Raw genomic sequence first — 24,549 nt, forward strand, 5'->3', positions numbered from 1 at the left:
CATATGTGCTATATGCATCAGTACTTTAATTGTTTTATTTATTATGGAAATATATTAACCTAATTATGCTATATATTTATATTTTTGTATATGTAACATATTTATTACTTGTGTCAAATATTATTTTGTTAAAGTGGGTCGTGTATTATAAATACACTGTGCAACTTTTTACAGCAGAATACATTTTAAGTAAAAATAATATTATGAACAGAGATGTCATTCATATGAAAAACACAATTCACCTTATTTTTCACGACAACAAGGGCGGCGCCATTTCGCTCATTTTGTCAACGTTCTTCCGGCCGCATAGACGATGAGCAGCTGAGGCAGTGACTGAAGGCGACGTGTTAAGCTTAAAAAGCTCACTCGAGCGCCTTTATGTTTCTTTCTTACCAATTTTAAGCCAACTGAGGAACACATCCCAATTAATGGTTCGACTACGATGTTCCGGTAACTTTAAACCACGCCGGGTGTTGAAAAGGTGGCCAGTTTCAGGTAAGCTATCTTAGCTAACTTTGTGCTCGTTCGCCTAAAGTTAGATTTGTGAAGTCCGTTCTACAAATACACTTAAGATCAGTAACGTTAGTTTATAAAATGCAACTATTTGAATGGTTTTAATTGTCCACCTATATTTTTATATTTACGATATACAACGAGATATTATAGTACATTGCATTCTTACAGTAGCCCACGTGATTCCTACAAGTTACTGAGATTTCAGATGCTAGAATGTCAGTTCATTTCTCATTCAGATATTGATGATAATGACCTATTAAACAACGTATTATTTAACACTGAAGTTAAAGGTTGTGTGTATAATGTTTTTGTCTCTTTTTAATGCATCTCTCTTACACACTGTTCTGTTTAAGTATGGGTGCCATTTATATATTAATTCTCATGATGCAAGTTTATTTTAAATACTAACATAAAACTGTTTATGGTTATATTGTTTTCACAGATGCATTGATGTTTAGTGATGCAGTGGACAACTGTGAGGATGATACAATCAACATGTTCCTAAACTGTGATGCAGAAACACAATGGGAGCATCTATCCGTCTCTGACCACAACTACACTTTAAAATCACAACTCAACCTGAAGCAACCTACATCTGATATGGGAAAACACTGGTGCGGTTTCCCGGACAGGGCTTATCCTGGTCCCAGGCTAAAATGCATATTTGAGCTACAATAATTTAAAAACACCTTTTACTGACATACCTCAACATATATGAGTGCCATTGTTTTGTCACAAGATGCGCACCAGTCTTGTTTTTTTGTAGGGTTTGTTTGTAAAAACTAAAATGTCCTAATATAATTAAGGCCTAGTCCTGTAAACCCTGTCCGAGAAACTGCTTCAATGTGTTGAGCTGGCACAAATGTACATATCTCTACTGAGAAACAACCATCTTTGTCAGCTTTAAACAGGGTTGATATTGCATCCATTACACAGTCGCCAAGCACTTTACCAGTACATACACCAACAGCTTCCAGATATACGCTTGGGATCAGCTCCTGATGACTCCGATAAAGCTGTGTCTTAATTTATTGCAGGGTGGTCTTGCTTTACCTGTTGTAAAGTTACATTAAACCTTCATATGTGATCAGATGTCATGCAGTGATATTAAACATTTACAGTGTGATCAGATGTTGTGCATTTTAATTAAACCTTTACATTGTGATCAGATGTTGTGCAATTATATTAAACCTTTACAATGTGATCAGATGTTGTGCATTTATATTAAACCTTTACAATGTGATCAGATGTTGTGCATTTATATTAAATCTTTACAATGTGATCAGCTGTTACCTGTCATGCAGTTATAAACATTTACTATGTGATCAGATGTAACCTGCCATGCAGTTATATAAACCTTTACAGTGTGATCAGTTATTATCTGTAAGGAATTTCTTAAACCATATGTGAGCTTTGTAGATTCCACTTAAAAGGATTTAAGTCTCCTGATTTGAAGGAATAAGTGTTTGCAAATGAATTCTATCATGGTACCACATAAAAACGAAATAGTTATTGGACTGGCTAAGGTGCACATTTGCTATAAAAAAGACCAAATCACTGTGTAAATATTGGTAGACATACTTTTAATAATTTTCAATGCTGCTCCATCAACTCCTGAAAGGACGAGGTAATTAAATATGCCAGGTTACTTGCCGCGGCCGCTTCATATCGTCTAACCACGAGACGATTGATGGGACAATATAAGACTATCCGAGCGTCGTATGACGTTTTAACCGTGCTCCTAATTTAAAACATTTACAGCAGTAGCGATATTTGTCATTTCACTAAAGTTATAGTGAACTACAAACAATCTTCTAACCACCAAACTAACCACCGAATGCACTGTGCCATATTAGCAGCGGAAGTCGGTTGACAAAATGCGGAAGAGCGAAGAATTAAAAAGGGGCGTGGCGGAATAAGGTGAATAGGGATTGTTAATGTACGTCACCGCAGTGTTGCATTATGGGACGTGGGCGCCATGTTTAGAGGCACCGCCGACCGCTATGCCATTTAATTGTGGGTGTGTTAAGCTAAAACTAGGTAAACTTGAAGAAGAACCGAAGAAATTTAGGAGTTTGAAAGAAAAAGAGAAGGGACCCTATCGAGAGAAACTAAGTGCTACTGCCAAAAAACTTTATTTGGACAAATAAACAACAGATCCATAGGATTTAGCAGCCCATGACTGGATTACGGATCCAGACGCACTACCTCCGCTCACATATCTGTTATTATTACCTTGTTTTTGGATTGAGTGCATACACTTTGCAGGAGTTTAAGAGCTATAAATCCCTTCAAGCTCATATTAAGATGACATTCTTCTTTCGGAGTTTTATGACGGTTGGCAAACCAGCTAAAATATATATGCCATTTACTTACAATGTATACGTATCTTAATGAATCTATAAAAAAAATCCGTTTTATTCTGTGCAATGAATCAACACATGTTCATAAAATGGCACTTCTGTTCTTGGCCAAGTTATTAAAACAAACAAAATGCTAAATATTCAGCTAATGTTATGTTATTTCAAAGTCACAAGCAGTGGGTTTGAGCAGTTGCATTTAATAAAAAATATTTGTTATAATCGTCAAAATTGTCTAAAGATTTATTTTTATAACTCTTGTGGTTATGTTGATCAGAAAATGAATGAATAACGTTACATAATTTACATTTACAAGTTAGTTTGACAGTGTTAGCATAAAAACAAGACAATTTAAGTGGTTCTGCTTTTATTAATCACAAATTACTGAATGACTGAAAATGCAGCAACACACTCTCGCTGATGCAGGGATTTTTTTGAAAAGTAAAAGTTTTTTCTCCTGATTGCGGCAGGCAAACCACGCGATCCGGCGTCTTTTCGTCAGCTCCTCCACCGGCTTCCCCCAAATAAAAGTATTCAAAAACGTATTCCGTTGTTCAGTTTCCTCCCTGAACGATCGTGTGACCTGCTGTGGCAGTTCTTGATCGAGCAGTACTGACCAAACATATCGAAGTTTATTAAAATCTCGACAGAAAATACAAAAACAACCTCCAACACACTAACTCAAATACAGCGGGATAGGAGGCGATCCTGCAAATATGGCGGATTACTCATAATGCCACACGGCGTGACGTCAACTCCACATTCCCTATAACAACGATACAATATGCAGTATTTTTGACACAACGAACAAAAAAGTTAAATAAACGTGAATTAAAGTAAAAGTAAGCATAGTATTAAATTTTAATTCATTTTTTAAAATTAACTTTTTTTAATAAATCTAGCATTGTTGCGCAACTACAAAGCAAAATGTCTTGCGTTGACGTAAGCTGTCAGGCGACTAAATTCCTTTAATATAATTGGCCAAGACACACGTCAATCAAACCGCCCTTATCGGTCGCTTCCGGCTGTGTGTCAGCCTTCAGCAACAGCAGCAGCATCCCTACCAGACAGCACAGCAGTTGTAGGCAACGAAATCCAGATATTATAGCAGGTAACAGCGTGTTTTTTTTTTAATATAACAATCTACACACATCACTCATAAATCTACGCATTTTAAAGCTTTTAAGTTGAACCCTTGCTTATTGAGTTTGTGTTAAGTTGTGTTAGCTGCTAGGGCTTTAGCCAGTTAGCATCTGTTTACAGGATCTGGCTGTGTCATAACTCTGAAAGCTACCTACATAGACAGCATTTTAGACTATCGTTACCAACGGCAAAAATATTTGAAACATGCTGTCTAGATAGGTAGCCCACTTACTTTCAAACACACAGTTTTTTAATTAGCAAAATTGACTTTAGCTTTATAAATTATGTGATGTGTTTTCGAGGGGATGATTCTCACTGTGGGGAAAAGTATGACACTGAATAGGACACTAAATGCAAAGTGTCCCAAAAATTAGCATAGTCCACCGTAGTGTTTTGAGACTGTGTACTAATCTATTGATTATTTGAGGGCTGAACAGCTGTCATTTCTCTGTATAGTATACATCCCATTCTGAACTGTGACGTTTTATGTTTTAGCCATTGCAAGCTATTTTCAAGAGTTTAGGTGTGCATATCATGCAATAATAAGAGCCGGGGTTGTCAAACAGCATGCATTTAGATCTGTTTTTGTCAGGGATCAAGATTTCATAACAGACCTATTTGGCCAAAGTTATCAGAAATGGGTTGTTGTTGTAATTGTGTGTGTGTTCACCCAATGTTTGATTTATTTGCATTATGTCTTGTTGACATGGTGTTAAATTGCACCAACATCTGGGGCCAGTTGCATAAACATAGTTGCATAAACGTAGTTGCATAAACAAACCAGTTGCTGTCAGACTTACTTTTCAGATCAGTCTACATTTTTGAACAAAATCAATTGATGACTAGGTTGTAAGACTAGTCTATACAGTTTATGCAACTGGCCATTGATGACTTCATTTAATATAAATTACCTAATTGGGGTGTTGTTGTTTAGCCTTATGCCTTAATGTCTGCTACTTAAAAAAAAAGTAAGTTAAGAGGTTTAGTAATTTTCAGTGAGTTTGCCAGGTGGACTGTTGATTACTGGTAGTTGATCAGTTATTGTGTAATTTCCTCTCTTGTTGTGTTATCTGTAGCTCACGGCATGTCTGTAGAAAGCTGTAGATGGGTATCAGTGCACATTCCTGTGGGATGTCTGATTTATGTGTGTGCCGGTTTGTCCCTCTCGCCAAATCATGGTTTGTTTTGAATCTAGTTCTTGACAACTAGTGTGGTTAGAAATGGAGTGTAAGCATAATCTTTTTATAAAATAATTGTCTAATAAAACTAGAATATGACATAACTAATATAAGTATTAGAGATGTAACGATTGTCAGTTAAATGGTTAATTGCGATACAAATTTCTTATAACAGATAGTATTATCGTGTATTTTTTTAAACACTGTTTAGTAGGGATGCACGATATATCGGCCGACATATCGCTATTGGCCGATAACTGCTTATTTTTAATATTATCGGTTAACGGTCTGATAGCAAAATTAGGCCGATAATTGAAAGCCGATAAATGATGGATTATTTCGGTTTGTTGAACCACTTCACTTGCTCATTGCTGGCCATGTGGAGTTTTGATTGGTGCTTTCTGTGACATAGCACGAAGATGACATGTGTTGCGGGCTTAAGAAGAGTATGCTAGTCTAGCGCAAATACAAGATGTCCGCGGTCTGGGAGTTTTTCTTTGTGAAATTAATATGAATATTTATCGGCTTTTATATATATATCGGTTATCGCCCCCCAAATAAAACAGTTATCGGTTATCGGCATCGGCCAAAATTTCCATACCGGTGCATCCCTACTGTTTAGCTGTGCCAGTGTCACGGCTTGAAAACCCCCGTCCAACATCAGACAATTTAAGCAATAACGTGAGACAAACACATTTATTTACTTTAAAATCCAATTTAAATCCAAAAATTTGTTCACATTTGGGAACTCTTAATATTTCTTTAGACAGATCTTTCTTTTCTATTCATTGTTCATAAAATGATACGATCTGAGTTTAAAGCTCCTTGCTTAATCCTGGGACATATAGTACACCTGATTTCTCACAACATACGCATATCGATGCTTGCTGATTTGTTTTGTGTTTATATGAAAATCTGATTTACTCTCTTGTGTTTTATCTAAACTAGATGAACCCCTAATCTCATGATCCCAAATGTGCCATGATTAATGTTGATTATTTGATGTTTATGCGAACAAAAGTGCACTTACATGTAAAATAATATACATTTCTAGAAATTGTTCACAAAACCATGATAATATTGATAATCATGGTGATTTTGCATAACGAGTTTTGATTGTGTAGCTGGTTTAGTGTGTTCTGATTGGACAGCAGCTTAGCTTAGCTGATGACTGGCATATTCCTGTGGGCGGAGGTTAGTCAAAAACTCTTATATTGACGTCATTTAGAAAACATCCTTAGTGCTAATCCTTGCTAATTGCACCTCTCCCAAACAGATGGCATTCCAAAAGTGTGTGAACAATACGTTGTAATCTAAGCGTCATTTTGGTTTCTGCAGTCTTGTGGGTGTTTGTGTTTACCCACTGTACAGTCACTTTATCATGCAAACATGCCCTTTAAAGTAGCAGTTCTTCTTCCTCTACTGTGTTGAGATTTGCATACAGCATCTCTTCAGTGAAAGATGTTTGGATTATAGTTTGATCTGTCTGTTTAATTTGTCAAGTTTTATTCCTTTAACACCTGATCCATCAAATAAGCTCAACTGTTACTTAGAGAAGAGCTGCGGTGGGGTTTGTTAGTTCAAGTCCCAGCTTCCATTGGCGACACCTAGTAAATAATGCGACCGGGAGATGTAGTGCAACACATTTAACTACAGATGAGGAAAAAGCCATCAGGTGTCCAGGTTATGAAAAGAGGAAAGATGAGGAGAAACGTGCAAAAGATAAAAGTAGCCTACAGTATGTATGCAGTATGTAGCTTACTCATCTCAGTATGAGTGTATAAAGTGTACAGTACCCGTTGCCAGATCTGTGATCATTACCAAAACACAACACGATGTCCCAGGAGGATAAGTAAGACATTTCAGCCATTTTAACATTTCAACTTATTACAGACTTCATGTTTTCACAAGTAGGTGAAAGTGCATTAGAGATAACTTATCTGACTCAGTTGGCCAGGTAAACATGAACTCTCTATCTTTCTGAGATTTCAGGGGACCCAGGGGGTGTCTCCTTGACCCTTTGCCTATTTTAACAACCGTCCCTACTGTATGTTTAAGAGAAAATCCCACATGCAAGCATCCCTTATACTAATACTATCTCTTCATATTAAACGCTTTAGAAGCTTATATAAACGCTATATAGCTTATAGCTTTAACTCCTAAATGTCTGCCGTTCTAAAGCGTTTAATGTGAAGAGATGGTATTTACTGTCCAAGACAGAGACTGCTGATAATTGTTCTCCACAATGCAGTTAGAAGCACTTTCTATTTGTTAATTTACTCATGGGTCATTTGTGCAGCTTGACCCCTGACATTGCCCTTTATAACATGAATTACCTTGACTCTTAAAAACCAAGCGTCACATGGTTTGGGTCATCAGAAACTAATTAGGCCTTTTTTAAAATGGGATAAAGTGGATTTTAAATAGCTATGAACTTTGTGCTGGACATAAAATGAGTTGATTCATGCAAACAAAGACAGCTAGATTGTGTTGCTTTCACATTAAGATGCTAGGGTGTTTTGGTTTTAGGGCATTGCTGTGTGGTTGCGAGGTTGTTTCCAGAGTGGCTACTTAAAGGCGCAAAAGAGGATGTTTTTCGCCGACTGAGAATCCAAAAACGGTTACTGAGTTTTTTAAATGAGCGCATGCGTAAGAACAACCTCCCTCCTTCACTGCTCGTTTCTAGGGAGCGCCTTCCAAAACTCGTGCACGAATATTTGAACACGAGTGTTTGTTTACCACCGGCATATGCTGTATCGCGTGACTCGCGTCAGTGGATTCATTATGTGAAATGATGATAATAAACAAAGAAGACAAGCCAGAGGGCCAATCGCTTATGCGATGACCGCGTGAGCAATTGGCTGATGTTTTTAAGGCCCTATCTTGTGCACAGATGACGTATATTAATATTATTACTTTCAGTGCAGCTAATAAATAGTCTTTTATCATTTAGTAATATTGCAAAAATGTATAAAACAAACATCCTCTTTTGCACCTTTAAGGATGGGTACACACCAAACCAACACCAACAATATAGCGCCAACGAAAGCAGACTTTGGGGTCAGCTTACATTGACTGCCAAAATTGCCTACAACATGACTGATGGCCAAGTAGCATGTCCGTCTTGCGCCTGCGTGGGATGTTATTTTTCTGTACCAGCAGGTGGCAGTAGTTAATATTCATTTTATAAAACATGAAACCTAAGGCGGTAGTGACTAATAAGATAAAAAACATAAAATTGTTAAATATTCATATTTAAAGACATGCAAAAAGATGAGATGAGCATTCTGTGCTTTCCTTCTTGATTTTCGTCGTTTGCTTGCTTAATTAATTTAGTTTCGCCGTCTTGTGCACTGGATGGATAAGCTGAACAGCCAATCAGAATAATCCGAGCTCCATGCTGGATCTGCAAAAAGGCTACAGTGACTTACTTTAGCCAACGGTACAGAACACACAGAAAAACGAACTCGGGCGACACTCAAAACCTGCCCAATGGCAGACTGTCTGTGGCTTGGTGTGTACCTAGCTTAACTCTTTCCCCACCATTGACGGGTCATCTCATCAATTAAGAAAAACCGCTAACCTGCCAATGATGAGTTTAAAGGCAGGGTCCATGATCTCTGAAAGCTAGTGTTGACATTTGAAATCACCTAAACAAACACGCCTCTACCCCAATAGAATTTGGACCTTCTGTTGATAGACCCACCCCACACATACGCAACCCAGACAACGATGTCGCTTAGTAGACATGCCCTTTGTTGCTGATTGGCTACAAGTGTGTTTTGGTAGTCGACCCAACTCTCTTTTCCGATGCGTTTTTCAGATATTGTGCACTCCGCCTTTAACAGCGATCCATATTTTCACTATTATTCACTAGGTGGAGCTCTTACCCAACATATAAAACACTGAAGCGTCCACTGATCCAAAAACAAAAAAAACTCTGTGTATGTTTTGATAATCGCTTTGAATCTGAATTCTAACAAAATTCCTTTACAAAAATGCAATCATCTTAGCTTTTTTCTCTATTTTCTAAGAAACCTAACCATATTTGAGAGTTGATAAAAAGTGAACAAAAAGATAGGATCAAACTTTTTTTGAAAGCAGAGGGTCTGTTCTTTCATTTGATATATTGTATGTTTATATATTTAAAGAAAAACATTTTCTGAAAGGCATTAAACCTTTGTAAAAATCATAAAAAATGCTGGTACTGGCTGGCAACTGTGGCAAGTGGCAACTTTAAAAAAAACGCTGGCAGGCAAAGAGTTTATAAATCTTTCACGGAGGAAGATTTTCTTTTTTAAGGTTAATCTTTTGGGTTAAAAAAAAATCTGCCAATGTGCAATTAGTTGCCGTAACAAATAAGTTACTACTTATAAATTGTCAAAGTTTTTCAATTGTCACTTGTAGCACAGATTTAAGGGTTAATCTTAATTTGAGAGATATTTTGTAATATTGTGCATTACTTTGTTGCATTTGTTGAAAGAAAGTGCCTGATAAGGTTTATTATTAAACAGTAATATGAAGTTATGCAACATACCTGCTGTTTAAAACCTTGTCAGTAATCAGAACATAAAAACGATTGACGCAAACTAAACAGTTTGGTTTGAGTGGTTTACATACATTAGTGTTATATTTATAATAAAACTGCCATTGTGCGTATTTTGTAAGCTACTTAATTCTCTGCGAGCCTAAATAGACCTTGAGGTACAGATTGGTAATGACCCACTAAGGAGAATACATCTGGGCTTCACAGCCAGTTATTAGACTTTGTTTGTGCTAAAAGCATTCCCTCGGGTCTTGTCTACAACACAATAGGTTCAAACTATGATCCATGTGCGTCACGGTACCTGCATGTGTCTGTCAGCTGCAGGTAACGCTCCCTAAAAGCCGACAGAGTCTAAAGTTCATTCCTCTATCAGATGTGTTCTCCACCCGCCCATGGGTGTGTGTCTCCACCTCTCATTTTTTTAAGAGCAGCCGGCTAGTTTCAGCCAGGGATGACAAATGAATGAGTACACGAATGAACTAAGACGCTAAGATATTTGGTGAAACAGGACTTATTTCATGTATGTTTGATGGAGTTTTGTATTGTCTGGCTGAGCTCTGCTTCTACATGTCCTTTCTGGAAGTCTACTACAAGATTTGGATGATAGGATGTTTTGGTTTTTCTCTTCACAGGTGTCCCTTTTCTTTAGGAGGCGACAGCTTCACTGGAAGTAGAAGATAAGGAAAGCGAGAGAGACCATGTTTTAGAGAAACCCGTGCTGGAAGCCCATTTTCTACAATGAACAATGAGGACGAGTTTTATGATGCCGTCACAGGTGAGGACTCATTTTTTGATATCCGCATTGACGAATATATTCGGACTTCTCCAGATGTGCCCTTTGTTTTTTTTGTTTTTTTTTTAGGAACAAGTTGCTCGGATTTGTCCTAAAGCTTTTTTTTAAAGGAATATGGTATAGTTTTTTATAGATGATTTGTAAATGTGTATTCCTGTAGTTTAACTGGTAGGGCATTGTGTTAGCAAAGGTCGAGGGTTTGATTCCCAGGGGATACACTTGTACTGATCAAAATGTATGAATGCACAATAAGTTGTTCTGGATAAAATGCATAAATCTAACGTTTATGCCTATAGTGCCATGCTGTACAGGAAATTAATTTAAAGATGCAAATTTTCAAAGAAGGACTAACTCCAAAAGCTTAGCACTACTAACTAAAGCACCGTTGGTCGACTAATCTGTCTCTGAAAGGAAGCTTAAATTGTATTTGGGAAGTAATGTCACTTCAGTCACGCACGTCTGTCAAGAAAACGTCACATTAATTCATTCAGCGGTAGCTCAGGAGTCAACAGCTGTGTTTCATGGAGGATCTCATTTGGCCCCTATTGTGAGTGTTTTCGACACTGTTGACTTTGGCCCTCGACCGTGTGTTTGTTATAGCAGAGTGGCCGTGACACGGGACGCTGATCTGGTGTTGGCTTACCTCTGTTGATGGCTTCAATTATGTAGCGTTCAGACAGTCTGATGGCTCCTGTCATTGATGAAATGCAATGCGATTAAAACAAACACTAAATGATAAATAAACTAGGTGGACTTTGGTATGGTTAAAACGATTTGTTGTCTCTATCAGGCTTGGATTCAGATGGATCTTGTGAAGGCACATCAGAATGCAGTTTTAAAGATGCTGTAGTCATTCAGAAGAACAATGGTGTGGTTCCTCAGGAGAATGGAATCAAGAACCGCAGGTATGGGCAGATTCCAGAGCGCTGAACCATGTCCCCCCTCTTTATCTAGTTGTCGCTCATGCTTTAATCTTTTTTTATCTCTTTCCTTTGTTTCACTATCACTGCAATCTTTTCTTATTTACCACTAATGGGTGTCTTCATGGATCATATTTAGTATCTCAGGCGTATTTTTCATTGGGAAGGGATTGTATGTTTGTGTCAATGAAAAATATTGTTCCTCTGCCCATCAGGTTGTGTCTTCCTGCTCCTATGTTCTCCAGAACGGATTTTAGCATATGGAGCATCCTCAAGAAGTGTATTGGACTGGTAAGGGTATATGCTGTAACTCAAGAATATTGTAAAACAATAGCTGCGTTTCCATTACTTTTCAAATTGAGCAAATTTTTTGCTCTGGTGATATGATTAAGGCCCGATCTTTATTCGTGTGTAGCTACGGTGTAGGCTATCCGTAGCCTGTGCGTAGCTCTGCGTAGCCTGACGTGCACCTCGCAAAATTTTATCAGCCTGTCATTTCTACGTGGACCGCAAGCGCTGTGATTGGTCCACCAAAACCCCTGCCATCAGGTAAAAAAACTGCGTCATAGGTATTTTCGTTTGCGACGGTGAAAACAAAGAATGGCCAAGTTGATGAGTGATTTAACTTAAACTGTAACAAAAGTCACTGTTTATTTACTTCCATCATTTCTGGTCTTCTCAAATCATACACAACAAGTTGCTGTTTCTTCTTCGTTTGTGGGTTAAGTTGACAAGCTGCTTCTTCTTTGACGGTCGCACTGCTACTGTGGTTACACGCGTGGATACTGCCTACCAGAGGTCTGCGCGCGTGTTTGCACGTCGACCCGGACAACAACGCAAAAGTATAAATGCAAACCGACGCGGAACCTACACCATCGCGGCTACGCCGTAGGACTTACCCACAACTATAATGAGCCCTTAATTAGGCATGCGCAAAAGTCACATGATCATTTAAAAAAAATGGTCTGGTATGTTTGGTTGGGGGACAAGACGGAACAGGTGGTTTGACAGTGGCATCACAAGAATCGAAGCACATGACATCAACATACAGCCATTGCGATTCGGGAGTTGACTGTTCTTTATGCTTTCGAGTCACTCCTTTGGTATTTGATGTCATCTGCATGTCGGTCTGGGCTGCACCATGCAAAGATAAAGGAGCTGTATGTAAGATTTTAAATCAAACATAAGGTCTGTTTACCCACACACCAATAGCTACTGAAAAGAGCTGCTCTGAGAAACAGCCAATCGGAGCAGAGCTTAACATTATTATTCATGACCCTTTCAAATAAGGTAATAATAGACCATTTCATTCTAAAGGCAAATCCTAGGGTTGTTAATGGACATGTAAAACCGTCTGGATAATTTTTGCACTTAATAAAGCCACAAACCTTCTGTGTAGATATCAGAATACAATTATTGAACAAATTATTTCAATGCATTCTTTGGCACCTTTAAAAGAGACCCCAGTGGACCATAAATGCGACCTCCGGTTGACACAACCTCCAAAATAAGCCGTAGATTGAGGTATAAATATCCACACGAGCGGATTTGTAATTTGCAATCAACAAAAACATTACAAACGTAATATTTAGCTTATAAGCGTATGCCTTTCAAGCTCAGTTGCGCTCCTGTCTGTGTCTTGCAACCCTAGAGGGGGCGAAGAATAGAGCCGCATTCATATTACAAGCAACTTTGTCGCTGTGTGTCACTCGTCTCTTTCAATGAGGTCGTTAGGAGGCGTTTCTAAATCTGGTTGTCATAAATGTAACGTCCACTCCAGTAACTGACGAGAGGCGGATGACGTGAACTCCACTTCTCTTTTTTCCAGGTCACACCGCATCAAGTTTAAAACATTTCAAGTTTTCAGAATGCCGCAAGCGCACCGCAGGTCATGTTACAAGAACCTATGCGCATTGCGTTTTCAACTCGTTTTTAGGCGTGACATGTGAATGGCCCCTAAGCCAATATTTTGAATTTAGACTGCGATACCAAGTCAGGTCAATGTTACATACAGCTCCTTTAATCACACCTGTCGCCATGGTTTCTGAAATGACTTATCAACAAAATTACTTTGTGATAACTTTGGTTTATGGAAATGCTGTCATTATGCAATAGTGTTTTAGAAAATAATGCTTAAGTTTTGTGCAAATAGAAATGCTGCTACTGTTCATTAGAGCTGTGCCGATACATCACGTCCCCCATTAAAAAGACCTGCTTGAAACCGATACTGAATGAAGGGTCCGATTCTGTGTTTCATGCACAGCTTGTGCGTGTACTTCGGCTCTGTGATCAGTAGGAAGTCCTTATCAATCTAAAATCACTATGAGTTTGAGTCGTTTATAACGTGCATTTAAAAAAGCAACACTCGCCAAACACAATCATTCAAAATATTTTTATTATCATGAAAATACCTGAAACAATCTGAAGAACAGCGATATAAATATTCCTTTAGACATTTCCTGGAATAGTGTTTGGTATACTACTTCTTCTGTGGCACAAATGGCGTTTCTACACGAGAGCGCCCCCTGGCTTTTGGATGTGGCGGCATTTCACCGTAATTCATTCAAATTCATTCATTGAGAAAACGCGCATTTGCACGATTAATCAGCACAGCCCTACTGTTCATGTCATGCATGAATGATGTTATACATGTTAATGTACGATTCTTGTGAAATAATTACGAATTGTAATGAAATCGTGTTCGTTTAGCATTCTGCTTAAAGCTGTTGTCTTGATCTTGCTCATATTGTTTTTATGGTGATGTTATAGGAACTGTCCAAGATCACCATGCCCATCGTGTTCAACGAGCCCTTGAGCTTTCTACAAAGAATCGCAGAGTATATGGAGCACACATACCTCATCCAGAAAGCCTGCGAGCAGTCAGACTCTATCGAGAGGATGCAGGTAACACCATACATGCACATGCACCTTTGCAATAAAAATAGTAGAAAGATAATGCTGATCAAGAATGTATGCCTTTGTGTCATGTAATAGCAAAAGCAGGTTTTCTTTTCCAATCAGCACATCGCTCATCTTCTGTTTTGTGTTTCATATGACCTTGGACCACAAAACCAGTCATAAGAAATTGAGATTTATGCATCATCATGTTGAATAAATAAGCTTTTCCTTGATGTGTGGTTTGTTAGGATAGGACAGTATTTGGCTGAGATACAACTATTTTCAAATCTGGAATTTGAGGGGGGCAAACAAACTAAATATTGAGAAAATTGCCTAAACAGTTTGCCAGATGAAGTCCTTAGAAACTGCATCCACTCACAAAAATAAAATTTTGATATATTTACGGTAGCACTCTTTACTTTATATCCTCATGATTTTTGGCATAAGAAAAAAATAGATCATTTTGTTCCTCATAATTAATTGTTGGCTATTGCTACAAATATACCTGTGCAACTTAAAGGGACACCCCCCTAGAGTTAAACATTTGATTTTTACCGTTTTGGAATCCATTCAGCTGATCTCCCAATCTGGCGGTGCCACTTTTAGCATAGCTTAGCATAATTCATTGAATCTGATTAGACCATTAGCATCGCGTTAAAAAATAACCAAAGAGTTTCGATATTTTTCCTATTTAAAACTTGACTCTTCTGCGCTGCGTAATATCATTGCGCCTCCTGCAGCCATGTTACATCAGTGAAGTCCTTGATTATTACGCTAGAATGAGAGCCATATTCATTTTCTGTCGGTTTTACTACACAATGTAACTACAGGAGAGTTAGATTTTAAATATGAAAACTTTTGAAACTCTTTAATTATTTTTTTGTGCGATGCTAATGGTCTAATCAGATTCAATGGATTGTGCTAAGCTATGCTAAAAATGGTACCACAGACCCGGAGATCAGCTGAAAGGATTCCAAAATGGTAAAAATCAAATGTTTGTCCCTAGGGGAGCTGGAAAATGAGCATATATATTTTTTTAATATTTTTTTTTATTTTTTTATTTTTTTATTTTATTTTTTTATTTTTTTTTAAGTGGAGTGTCCCTTTAAGACTGGTTTTGTGGTCCATGGTTACAAATCTAAATCATACATTTAATCTACCTGTGCACTCATAATGACACAGTGGGTATTACCATGTTTTTCTGTATGCGGGAACCTTGGGACGACCTAAAGCTTTTCAACAAACACTGTGTGGGATGATGTATGTTGTGTTGGTGTATACATATAAACTTCAGGATAAAGTGAACCAAACCTTGTGTGATATTAATTCGTATAACAGTGTGTGTATAGGCAGATATTTATTCTGTGCAGTATGCTACTATTACAATTGAAACACAGCCATCATTCGCTTTAATTGAACATCATCATCTGTTTTTCTCCCAAGACGGTAGCTGCCTTCGCCGTGTCTGCAGTCGCCTCTCAGTGGGACAGAACTGGCAAACCTTTTAACCCCCTTTTAGGAGAGACCTACGAACTTACACGGTACAAACAATAGGACGATAACAGAAACTCTCTCGATGAGATTTGAGGATGTTAGATCAAGATTGCAGGTTGACCGTTCTATATCGTTTATGCAACTTCACTTCTCCTTCCCCATAACGTTTCCTTCCTCTGCTCTACAGAGAGGATCAGGGTTTCAGGCTGATCTCGGAACAGGTGAGTCACCATCCGCCCATCAGCGCCTTCCACACAGAGGGTCTGTCGGGTGACTATGTGTTCCATGGCTCCATCTACCCTAAACTTAAGTTCTGGGGCAAGAGCGTGGAGGCAGAACCTAAAGGAACCATCACGCTAGAGCTTCTCAAGTGAGTCGAACTGCGTGTACAAACATATGTCAGGACTGCATGTATAGCGACCTAGACCAAGGGCAACCTTCGGTCTCTATCGCTATCAGTACTGTCGAGCTAGTTGGGTGTGGTTTCATCAACTATTCGCCAACTATTGGTTTTAAAAATACTCCTCACAAACACTATGTCCAAATTTATGATCATTGCCCATAAATGGGTCGTAGGTCTGTTCTTATAGTAAATGTAAATCATAAAATGCAACTAAACATCACACTGCTGTAAGGTTTTTGCACTTGTTGGTTTCCTCCTATGTCATGTTAATAATATGTAATAGCCGGAGGTATATGATGATAGGGATATTTTTGGGGACTTAATAATTTAGGGACTTTTGTGAGTCACCATTTGAGTTGTTGTCGTTTTACTGTACAATCTGGAACAACCAGCCCTCCTGGTGTTTTAATAAAAGCTGTATTATTCGCATGCTTGAGATGCTCATTGGATGAGTCACATCGACAGCCTTCTCACCTGTGCATGTGTCTTCGCAGCCATAAGGAGGCATATACATGGACCAATCCTTTCTGTTGTGTACACAACGTCATTCTGGGTAAACTGTGGATTGAGCAATACGGCACTGTAGAAATTGTCAATCACAGGTACTGCCACACCTACACTTTGAGATGTTTGAAGTTATGAATTTAAAATTTAGATGTTGGTTTTTCTGTGATTTTTTTTTTTTTTCAGTACTGGTGAGAAATGTGTCCTGAACTTTAAACCCTGTGGGATGTTTGGGAAAGAGCTGCACAGAGTTGAAGGTTACATCCAGGACAAGAGGTGAGATCATTCATGGTATTGAACTGAATATCTGATGTTCAGTCACGTATGAGTTTTGCTAATGAAAATGGTTCAATCGCTGGTCTTTGCGTCACGTGGATCACGTGACCCATGTTTGGTCTGTTGTTTTGATATAAATCTTTCTGTCGTTTAAATGATTAAAAAACATCCTGAACCTGAGGGTTTATAACCAAACACATTACTTATTAACTTTGACCCATTGTGACATACTTGGCTGAAAATGTTTTAGCTACAGTAACACCTTGTGTACACAGCATAGCAGGACTACGTAAATATTCATTTTAAATATTCTAATATATATATAACTGTATAGTATTAAAGGTGCATGCAATACAGAAATGCAATATAATATAAATAACTATATTATAAGTGGTGACCTTACAAAATGAACTGTATTGTTTTTATTATCTTTGAATGAGACGTTTATATCTACATACACCACGGATCTCCTTATATTGACGTCGCGTCATGTTTCTACAGTAGCCCTAAATGGACAAACTGCTTTACAGAGCGCGTTTTGGCACTATGATGACATGTTTGTCCTGTGGTGGCTACTGTTGCTTCTCTAGACGTTGGTTGCAATTCACAGTTTCACAACTAGATGGCGCTAAAAATATACACAGGTGACTTTTAAATGCTCATCTTAACAAACGCTGTTTCCTATGTGTATGTTTTGTGTGCAGTAAGAAGAAGCGCTGTGTGATCTATGGGAAATGGACGGAGTGTATGTGGAGTGTAGATCCACAGGTGTACGACGCCCATCGGAAACTCGAGAAGAAAGGAACGACAGACACTAAAAAACAAAAACCGGTGAGAAGAAAAATAGCAAGCAGACGTGTAACAATTACTACTTTTACCCTTGACCGCTAACATATAGATTTTGTCTGAAATAGCTCCCTATATCCTTTAAGAGTGCACTATTTGAGCGGCAGCCATTTTGTAGTTGTGTCTGATATTATAGACCTTTTTCGAGTAGACGTACCAGAGTTTTTAAACCGTGCATACTTTGTACACACAGGTCACGCATGCAGGAGTATGTAGTACAGGAGATGTATTGCATTTTGTCGCAATGTACGAGTCACATAAACTATGGTTTGCGTGGCTGTGCCTTCAACTGTGCACTTACGCTCACGTAGTACATAAAAACGAACTATACTCCTGGCTTTTGTGTCCCAATTTACTCATTTTCGGTGTAAGAATAGTGAATGAGGGTATAGAGGGCTATTTCAGACACAGTTTTATTTCATCGAGTTGTTTTCTATTTTAATTTTTCTCTTTGAGTTCACAGCATGGTAACATAGACTAGTAGACTTGCATTTGTTTAAGAAGCCATAATTGTATCCTGACTGTAGTGATAAGAGGCGGTTGTGTACACTTTATGGCTAACAGATTGTGGACATACTCAGTCTTGTAATAGTTGTATTTCAGTTATTTTTGTAAGACTTATTAAAACATTTCTTTTTGGACCTTACTTTGTGCACTGGTGCAGATAAAGATCAACCCAGATTGTTACAGCAAGGTTGGAGGCGAAATGACGTTAGTTTATATGTAGCAAGTTTGGTTTTTATTCCAATAGGCAAACCCTTTAACTACAGAGGGATGTCCACATACTTTCTGTACATCTTGAATCCTTTAAAGAATAATGAAGTGTTGTTTAAGGTATTCTTGACTGTTTGTATTGGTGTGTATAGCTTAGATATGTGCTTATGTGTGTACACAACAGCCGTGTGTAGGACGGGACAAGAGCAGCACATTTCTCATTCTTCAGGGTGTGTAGCTGTAAATGTTTGTCCCTTTAGAAGAGTGACTCATTTATTTTATACGAATAGTTAGTTTAGTTGACTTCTTGATTCTCTTTGTGTGAGTCTATGTATGTGAAATACCTTTCCTGTTTGAAGATGATATGAATGACTGTATTGTCATGTGTATAATACACCGCTCTCAGTAATACTTCCTTTTGATTGGTCAATTATTAAATAATAACCGTATAATAGTTTTGTCTTAGTTTTCTAAATGTTTTGTCTCTTGTGTTGTAAATGCTGTATATACATATAGGAGGAGACAGATGGATCTGTCAATGAGGATGCTGATGAAATGCCTGAGGTACAGGAGACAGTGGCAGTGGTTCCTGGCAGCACATTACTTTGGAGAATATCATCTAGACCACCACATTCAACAGAGGTATACACACACACACACACATCAGTTATAGACATCAATAGATATATCAATACAAAATGCCAAAGTTGAAATTCTGGTTTGATGAACTTTTAAAGGGGACAGAGAATGAAAAACCATTTTTACCTTGTCTTTGTTGAATAATGGTAGTCTACCCGCATTCACGAACATACAAAAAGTGCTAGACATGCTAAACATCTCAATCTCATAGAAATTCCTCTTTTAAAAATGTCAGCCAGAAAACGGCCCAATCTGAAAAACTGATGCTTATGACATCACAGGCATCTCACTGCCCCCCCACTTTAAAATAATTGGCTACATTTTTTGAGTGGCAGCAAAGTCAGCCAATCAGTAATGAGATTGTACGTTAAGCCATTAGGGGGAGCCAAATAGGTGCAAAACCACTTGTTTAAAATCCCCCTAATAGAGCTATCTGAGAGAGGTTTTTAGGAAGCTTCTAAGGCATTAAAGACCCAAACAAAAATATTTTTGTCTACATGTCACATCACAGAACAAGGATAAATACCCCGTTCAATCATTCTATGTCACCTTTAAACTTCTGCATTCCCTTTGTTCACTTCTAGATGTATAACTTCACTAATTTTGCGATGACACTGAACGAATTGGAACCTGGCATGGAGGGAGTGCTGGCACCAACAGACTGCCGCTTACGCCCTGACATCAGAGCCATGGAGAATGGCAACATGGGTAATGAAGTCATTTAAGCAAAACCCTAAAACTTGTGGCGCCCCCTGCTGTTTAATACATGCAAAACATAACTTAAAGGTCACATAACACATATGGGTGGTTTCCCGGACAGGGTTTGGATTAAGCCAGGACTAGGCCTTAGGACATTGAAGTAGTTTATCATTACATGTGTGACAAAACAATAGCACTGATGTATTTTTGGTTATGTTGGAGCAAGCTGTTTTAAACTACAACATCTCAAATAACCAGTTTAGTCTGTGACTTAAGCCCTGTCTGGGAAACCACCCTACGGTGTTTCTGCTAATCTTATGTTAATCTTGAGTACCTTCAGAGTAGTATTGCATCCATAATATCTCTGAAGAGTCTTTAGTTTTATCAGATTTATAAAAGACAGATCAGCTGTACTACTACTTTCCCGGAAAAACCAGACACCCTCGAGGCGTACCGTGGGCGGAGGAAGTCACAAGCAAGCAACAAACACAAAACATTATCCAGCTATCTCTAGATAACTTATGATTCCTTACATGTTCGTGTCGTTTACATTTATATGCACTTACACAACAATTGCCAACAAAAAACTGACATTTGATGCAGTTTTACTTACCGCCTGCGACTCATTTTAACAACAACTCCGCTGCTACCCGGGATAAACAAGATATATTCATTGTTTTAATATTGCTGGATTCTTTCGGAAGCTAAACAAGTTCCCTCACAAACAAAAACGCACTTCTCTGGTGATGCTGATTTCGTGTCAGCTCTTGGTTGTTTTTTGCGTGCGCTATTCCAGGTGAAGTGCCCATTTAAAGACTTCCTGCACTGAAAAAAGCCAGATTGTTATGTATGAACCTCTCATGTTGGGGAAAAAAAACTTTGGCACTCCGTCATACATCCAACTGCTTTTTTTGACACGTTTACCTACAGGGTTCCCACACCTTATTTAACTTCAAATTCAAGGACCTTTCAAGGACTTTCCTGGTCCAATACCCTCAAATTCAAGGACTAAATGTGGGGACACATTTCAAATGAGAGCAAGGTTACATAATTTTACCTTTTAAGATACATTGTTACAGTTCCCTTTCGAGGGAACTCGCACTGCGTCTCTGCGGTGACACTTTGGGGACGCCTCCAGTGGTAAGTGCGTCTGAATGTATATATCAAATTCAACCAATGATGAGGCTTAACGACAAAAACAGGGTGACGCGGGAGCCAGGAAGTATATCGCTATCTGAAATATTGCCAAAGACGGCGTTACAGGGACGCAGGAAGTATGACAAGGAAGACGCAGTGTCTCGTTACCCTTCTCAGGGAACAACAGTTACATTCGTAACCCGAGACGTTTTCGTGTGTCAAACACAACTATGCAAAAAAGCATTTTAGTATGACTCAACATTCGCATACAGAAGATATAAGCATTTAAAGCAAACAGTTTAGCACGTGTGCTTAAAAAGTCTAGAATTATTATGATATTATCCTACACTACACAGGGAATAAAATGGATTTTTCCAGAAAACTTCTTGCATAAAATACATTCAAGCACTTTCAATGACCTGTATCTATATATGTATATTTTCAAAAACTTCCCAGGGCCTTGAATTTTTTCCACCAGATTCACAAACTTTCAAGGATTTCAAGGACCCGTGGGAACCCTGTGCCTATGTTTAGCATGAGGAATACAACTCTTAAACAGTGTTTATATCAAGGTTCCCACGGGTATGTAACTGTTGTTCCCTGAGAAGGGAACGAGGCGCTGCGTCTCCCTTTCCATACTTCCTACGCCGTCTTTGGCCATATTTCAGATAGCGATATACTTCCTGGCTCCCGCGTCACCCTGTCTTTGTTATTAAGCCTCACCATTGGTTGAATTTGATATACACATTCAGAGGCACTCACCCCTGGAGGCGTCCCCAAAGTGTCACCACAGTGACGCAGCGCGAGTTCCCTCAAAAGGGAACTGTAACAATGTAACATGACATTGCTCTCACTTGAAATGTGTCCCCACATTTAGTCCTTGAAAGTCCTTGAAAGGTCCTTGAATTTGAAGTTAACTAAAGTGTGGGAACCCTGTTATATGTCAGAATGCATAAAATGGCTTTAACCTTTCACTTAAATCAATCATCCAGGCAAGTAGTTGTCCATAAAAAGTCCAAAACCATGGCAACATAAGTAATGATGTCTTGCAGCGCCCCCTTCTGTTTAGTACATGCAAAACATAACTCAATCATCCAGGCTAGTAGGTGTGAATGTAAAGTCCAAAACTGGCAATTTTGAAATGAAAAACTTCTGGCAAAAACTTACAGACGAACCCTAAGCTAACAGTTGATTTCATAAAGCAATTATGTGTTTGCACAGACGAAGCCAGCAGCGAAAAGGAGCGACTGGAGGAGAAACAAAGAGCAGCTCGTAAAGAACGAGCCAAAGATGCTGAAGAATGGTCTACTAGGTAACATTAATCTATCACATATACTGCATTAAAATAAAAATGTTTTAAGTGTGTTTAACCTTCTGTTTTCTCTCTGATTGTTAAAGGTGGTTTCAGTTAGGCACAAATCAATATACAGGATCACAGGACTGGCTTTACACCGGAGGTTACTTTAATAGGAATTACACAGACTGTCCTGATATCTACTGATGAGAAAGACCACCTTCCTATGTCTCTCCACCTACAGCATCCTCCTCAGCTCTACACAACATAATATTCAAGTGACAGCGACACTGTAGCTCTCAATCAGCACTCGCTCACCCAAATTCATATTGTTCACCTGCAATCTTCTATTGCACCAGAGGATCGGCAGTCATTTATATGTTTGTTTAATCGTGGATAGAAATGAGAGGGGAAGATGATTGGATTAAATGCACTCGTTTTTAGGATTTCATGGTTTTGTTCGTAAGCATCTTTGCTTGATGTCACATTAACCCTGCAGGTTTATCAATGGAGGAAAGTTGCATACAAGCAAGAGAGTTCTGCCTTAAGTCTCAGTGCATCAGCTACTTTTTCCACAGCAGTGTTCATATTATTATACATGTATGTATTAAAACAACATTAAAAACAGATCTTTTGCTAGCACTGAGACACAAAAGTGCCCTGGTCCAGGTGTATGTAGAGTTAGAGAGAGAGCGTAAAGGTGATCAAGCATAAATAAAACAACAGTAATAATGTTTAACATTAATAATAACCTCTGTCTGTGTCTGCAATGTGGGAATACATGTAAAAAGCCATAGATTTTGTTTTAATGGTACAACGTTTTGCCTTTGGATTTCTGTTTTCACACTCTTGAAAATTCTGGATTGTTTCAACAAATGGACAAACCCAACCATGGGTTGGAATAGACCAGCATTTATAAAATGCCAGTCCTTGATTTAAATAGCTTCATCATTAATATAAATTATTATTAAGCATTTTTAAATAGCTTCTAATAGCTCTTATTGTTTCTTTCACTACCTGCTCACCAACAGAGACTTGTGGGATGTAAAGTAGGCTGGATGTATTAAAAATGAATGTTAAATAATTAGCAAATGATGTCAATTCATTGTTTATTGTTATAAATGCACAAAGTCTGTATTGTATTTGTGCCACTGTTCCTCAAGCACTGTCTAGGAAGTTTTATGTAGAGGAGGGTGTCATGGGTTGTTTTATTTATCTGCATTTGCATCTCTTCACATGTACATTCCTAAAAACAGACTGTACAGTACAATATCCACAAATGTTTCACAATAATCTATGCAACCCATCAAACAGATAAAATTCCTCATGCTTAAATAGTTCAGGCTTCATAATCATAAAGATTGGCAGCTGTAAAGTACAGTAACTGTAGTGTCATTCAATTCCTATTCTGCTTCTCGGTCACATTGGGTCTTTTGGTTTTTGCTTTAAAAAGACTTTTATGATTTAATGACATATTTCAGTCCACTGAGGTTTTTTCTTTCATTTAGAGAGGATCTAACTTATGAAGTGTGCAGGAAATGAACGCAGATTTTGATGCACAGTGATGTTACAGCAGTTGTTTACACAAACATGTTTTCTTTGCTACAGTGCCTTTTTCTTTTCTCCACTAAATGTTGAGGGTATTTTTAAAAATTTAAGTACGTTGGACATTTAATTCGATTTTTTTCTAACCACATTTTGTCTTTGTGAATGTCTAAAAAGGAATGTTAAAATGTACTCGCAATTTGTTGGATACACACGTGAAAATTACACTACTTAGTATGTGTCGTTTATTTTGTCTGCTTATTCATTAAATGTACGTTTGATTATTCAAAAACTAACGTTAAAACTCATATTCCATGATTAAAATAGATTTTATTTTTATGCGGCTTTGTGTCAGTCATTCAAAAATGAAATCACAAGCACATAGGTTCTTATTTTGTGCAATGATTTATTTTTATAGTATTTAATTTTTTGGAACGGTGTCAAATGGTATTTTTACAGTAAAATACAATGTCCAACAGAGTTTGCTTTATAATTTGGCAAGAAAGTCTGCTAATTACAATTCTAGTGTGAATATGTTGCATCTTTTGGAATAAAAACTGTACATTTATTGAAACCTCTTTGTTGCATTACTTTAGCATGCGCATTAGCACAACTAATAATCGCTCCATGATTTTTGTGTGTGT

General features: G+C 38.1%; 1 protein-coding gene and 1 long non-coding RNA gene across 3 annotated transcripts; both read left to right on the forward strand.

Annotated features, from left to right (window-relative positions):
* The first annotated feature begins 242 nt into the window (after positions 1–242).
* LOC135775748 (uncharacterized) lies at positions 243–1,647 on the forward strand. Its single transcript, XR_010543928.2, has 2 exons — positions 243–495; positions 959–1,647. It is a non-coding gene; the product is annotated as an uncharacterized lncRNA (long non-coding RNA).
* Positions 1,648–3,874: 2,227 nt separating this feature from the next.
* On the forward strand, positions 3,875–24,244 carry osbpl2b (oxysterol binding protein-like 2b). Of its 2 annotated transcripts, none has more exons than XM_065286201.1 (14): positions 3,875–3,987; positions 10,376–10,518; positions 11,327–11,441; positions 11,672–11,747; positions 14,226–14,360; positions 15,798–15,895; positions 16,036–16,218; positions 16,746–16,853; positions 16,942–17,031; positions 17,736–17,862; positions 19,108–19,233; positions 19,815–19,938; positions 22,288–22,378; positions 22,465–24,244. In XM_065286201.1, the coding sequence occupies exons 2-14, from the start codon at positions 10,482–10,484 to the stop codon at positions 22,565–22,567; spliced, it is 1,413 nt and encodes a 470-aa protein (XP_065142273.1). In that variant the 5' UTR covers positions 3,875–3,987; positions 10,376–10,481; the 3' UTR covers positions 22,568–24,244. The 2 variants fall into 2 exon arrangements, with proteins under 2 accessions (XP_065142273.1, XP_065142272.1); XM_065286200.2 differs by lacking the exon at positions 3,875–3,987 and adding an exon at positions 10,118–10,263.
* The last annotated feature ends 305 nt before the right edge of the window (positions 24,245–24,549 follow it).

The sequence above is a fragment of the Paramisgurnus dabryanus genome, chromosome 21 (genome assembly GCF_030506205.2).
Source record: "Paramisgurnus dabryanus chromosome 21, PD_genome_1.1, whole genome shotgun sequence".
NCBI classification, from domain to species: Eukaryota; Metazoa; Chordata; class Actinopteri; order Cypriniformes; family Cobitidae; genus Paramisgurnus; species Paramisgurnus dabryanus.

Coding starts and splice junctions, on each gene's coding strand:
- osbpl2b (XM_065286201.1), top strand. CDS start 10,482: ATGAACAATGAGGACGAGTTTTATGATGCCGTCACAG. Junction 15,896..16,035: donor GAGACCTACGAACTTACACG/GTACAAACAATA, acceptor TCTGCTCTACAG/AGAGGATCAGGGTTTCAGGC. Junction 16,219..16,745: donor ATCACGCTAGAGCTTCTCAA/GTGAGTCGAACT, acceptor GTGTCTTCGCAG/CCATAAGGAGGCATATACAT.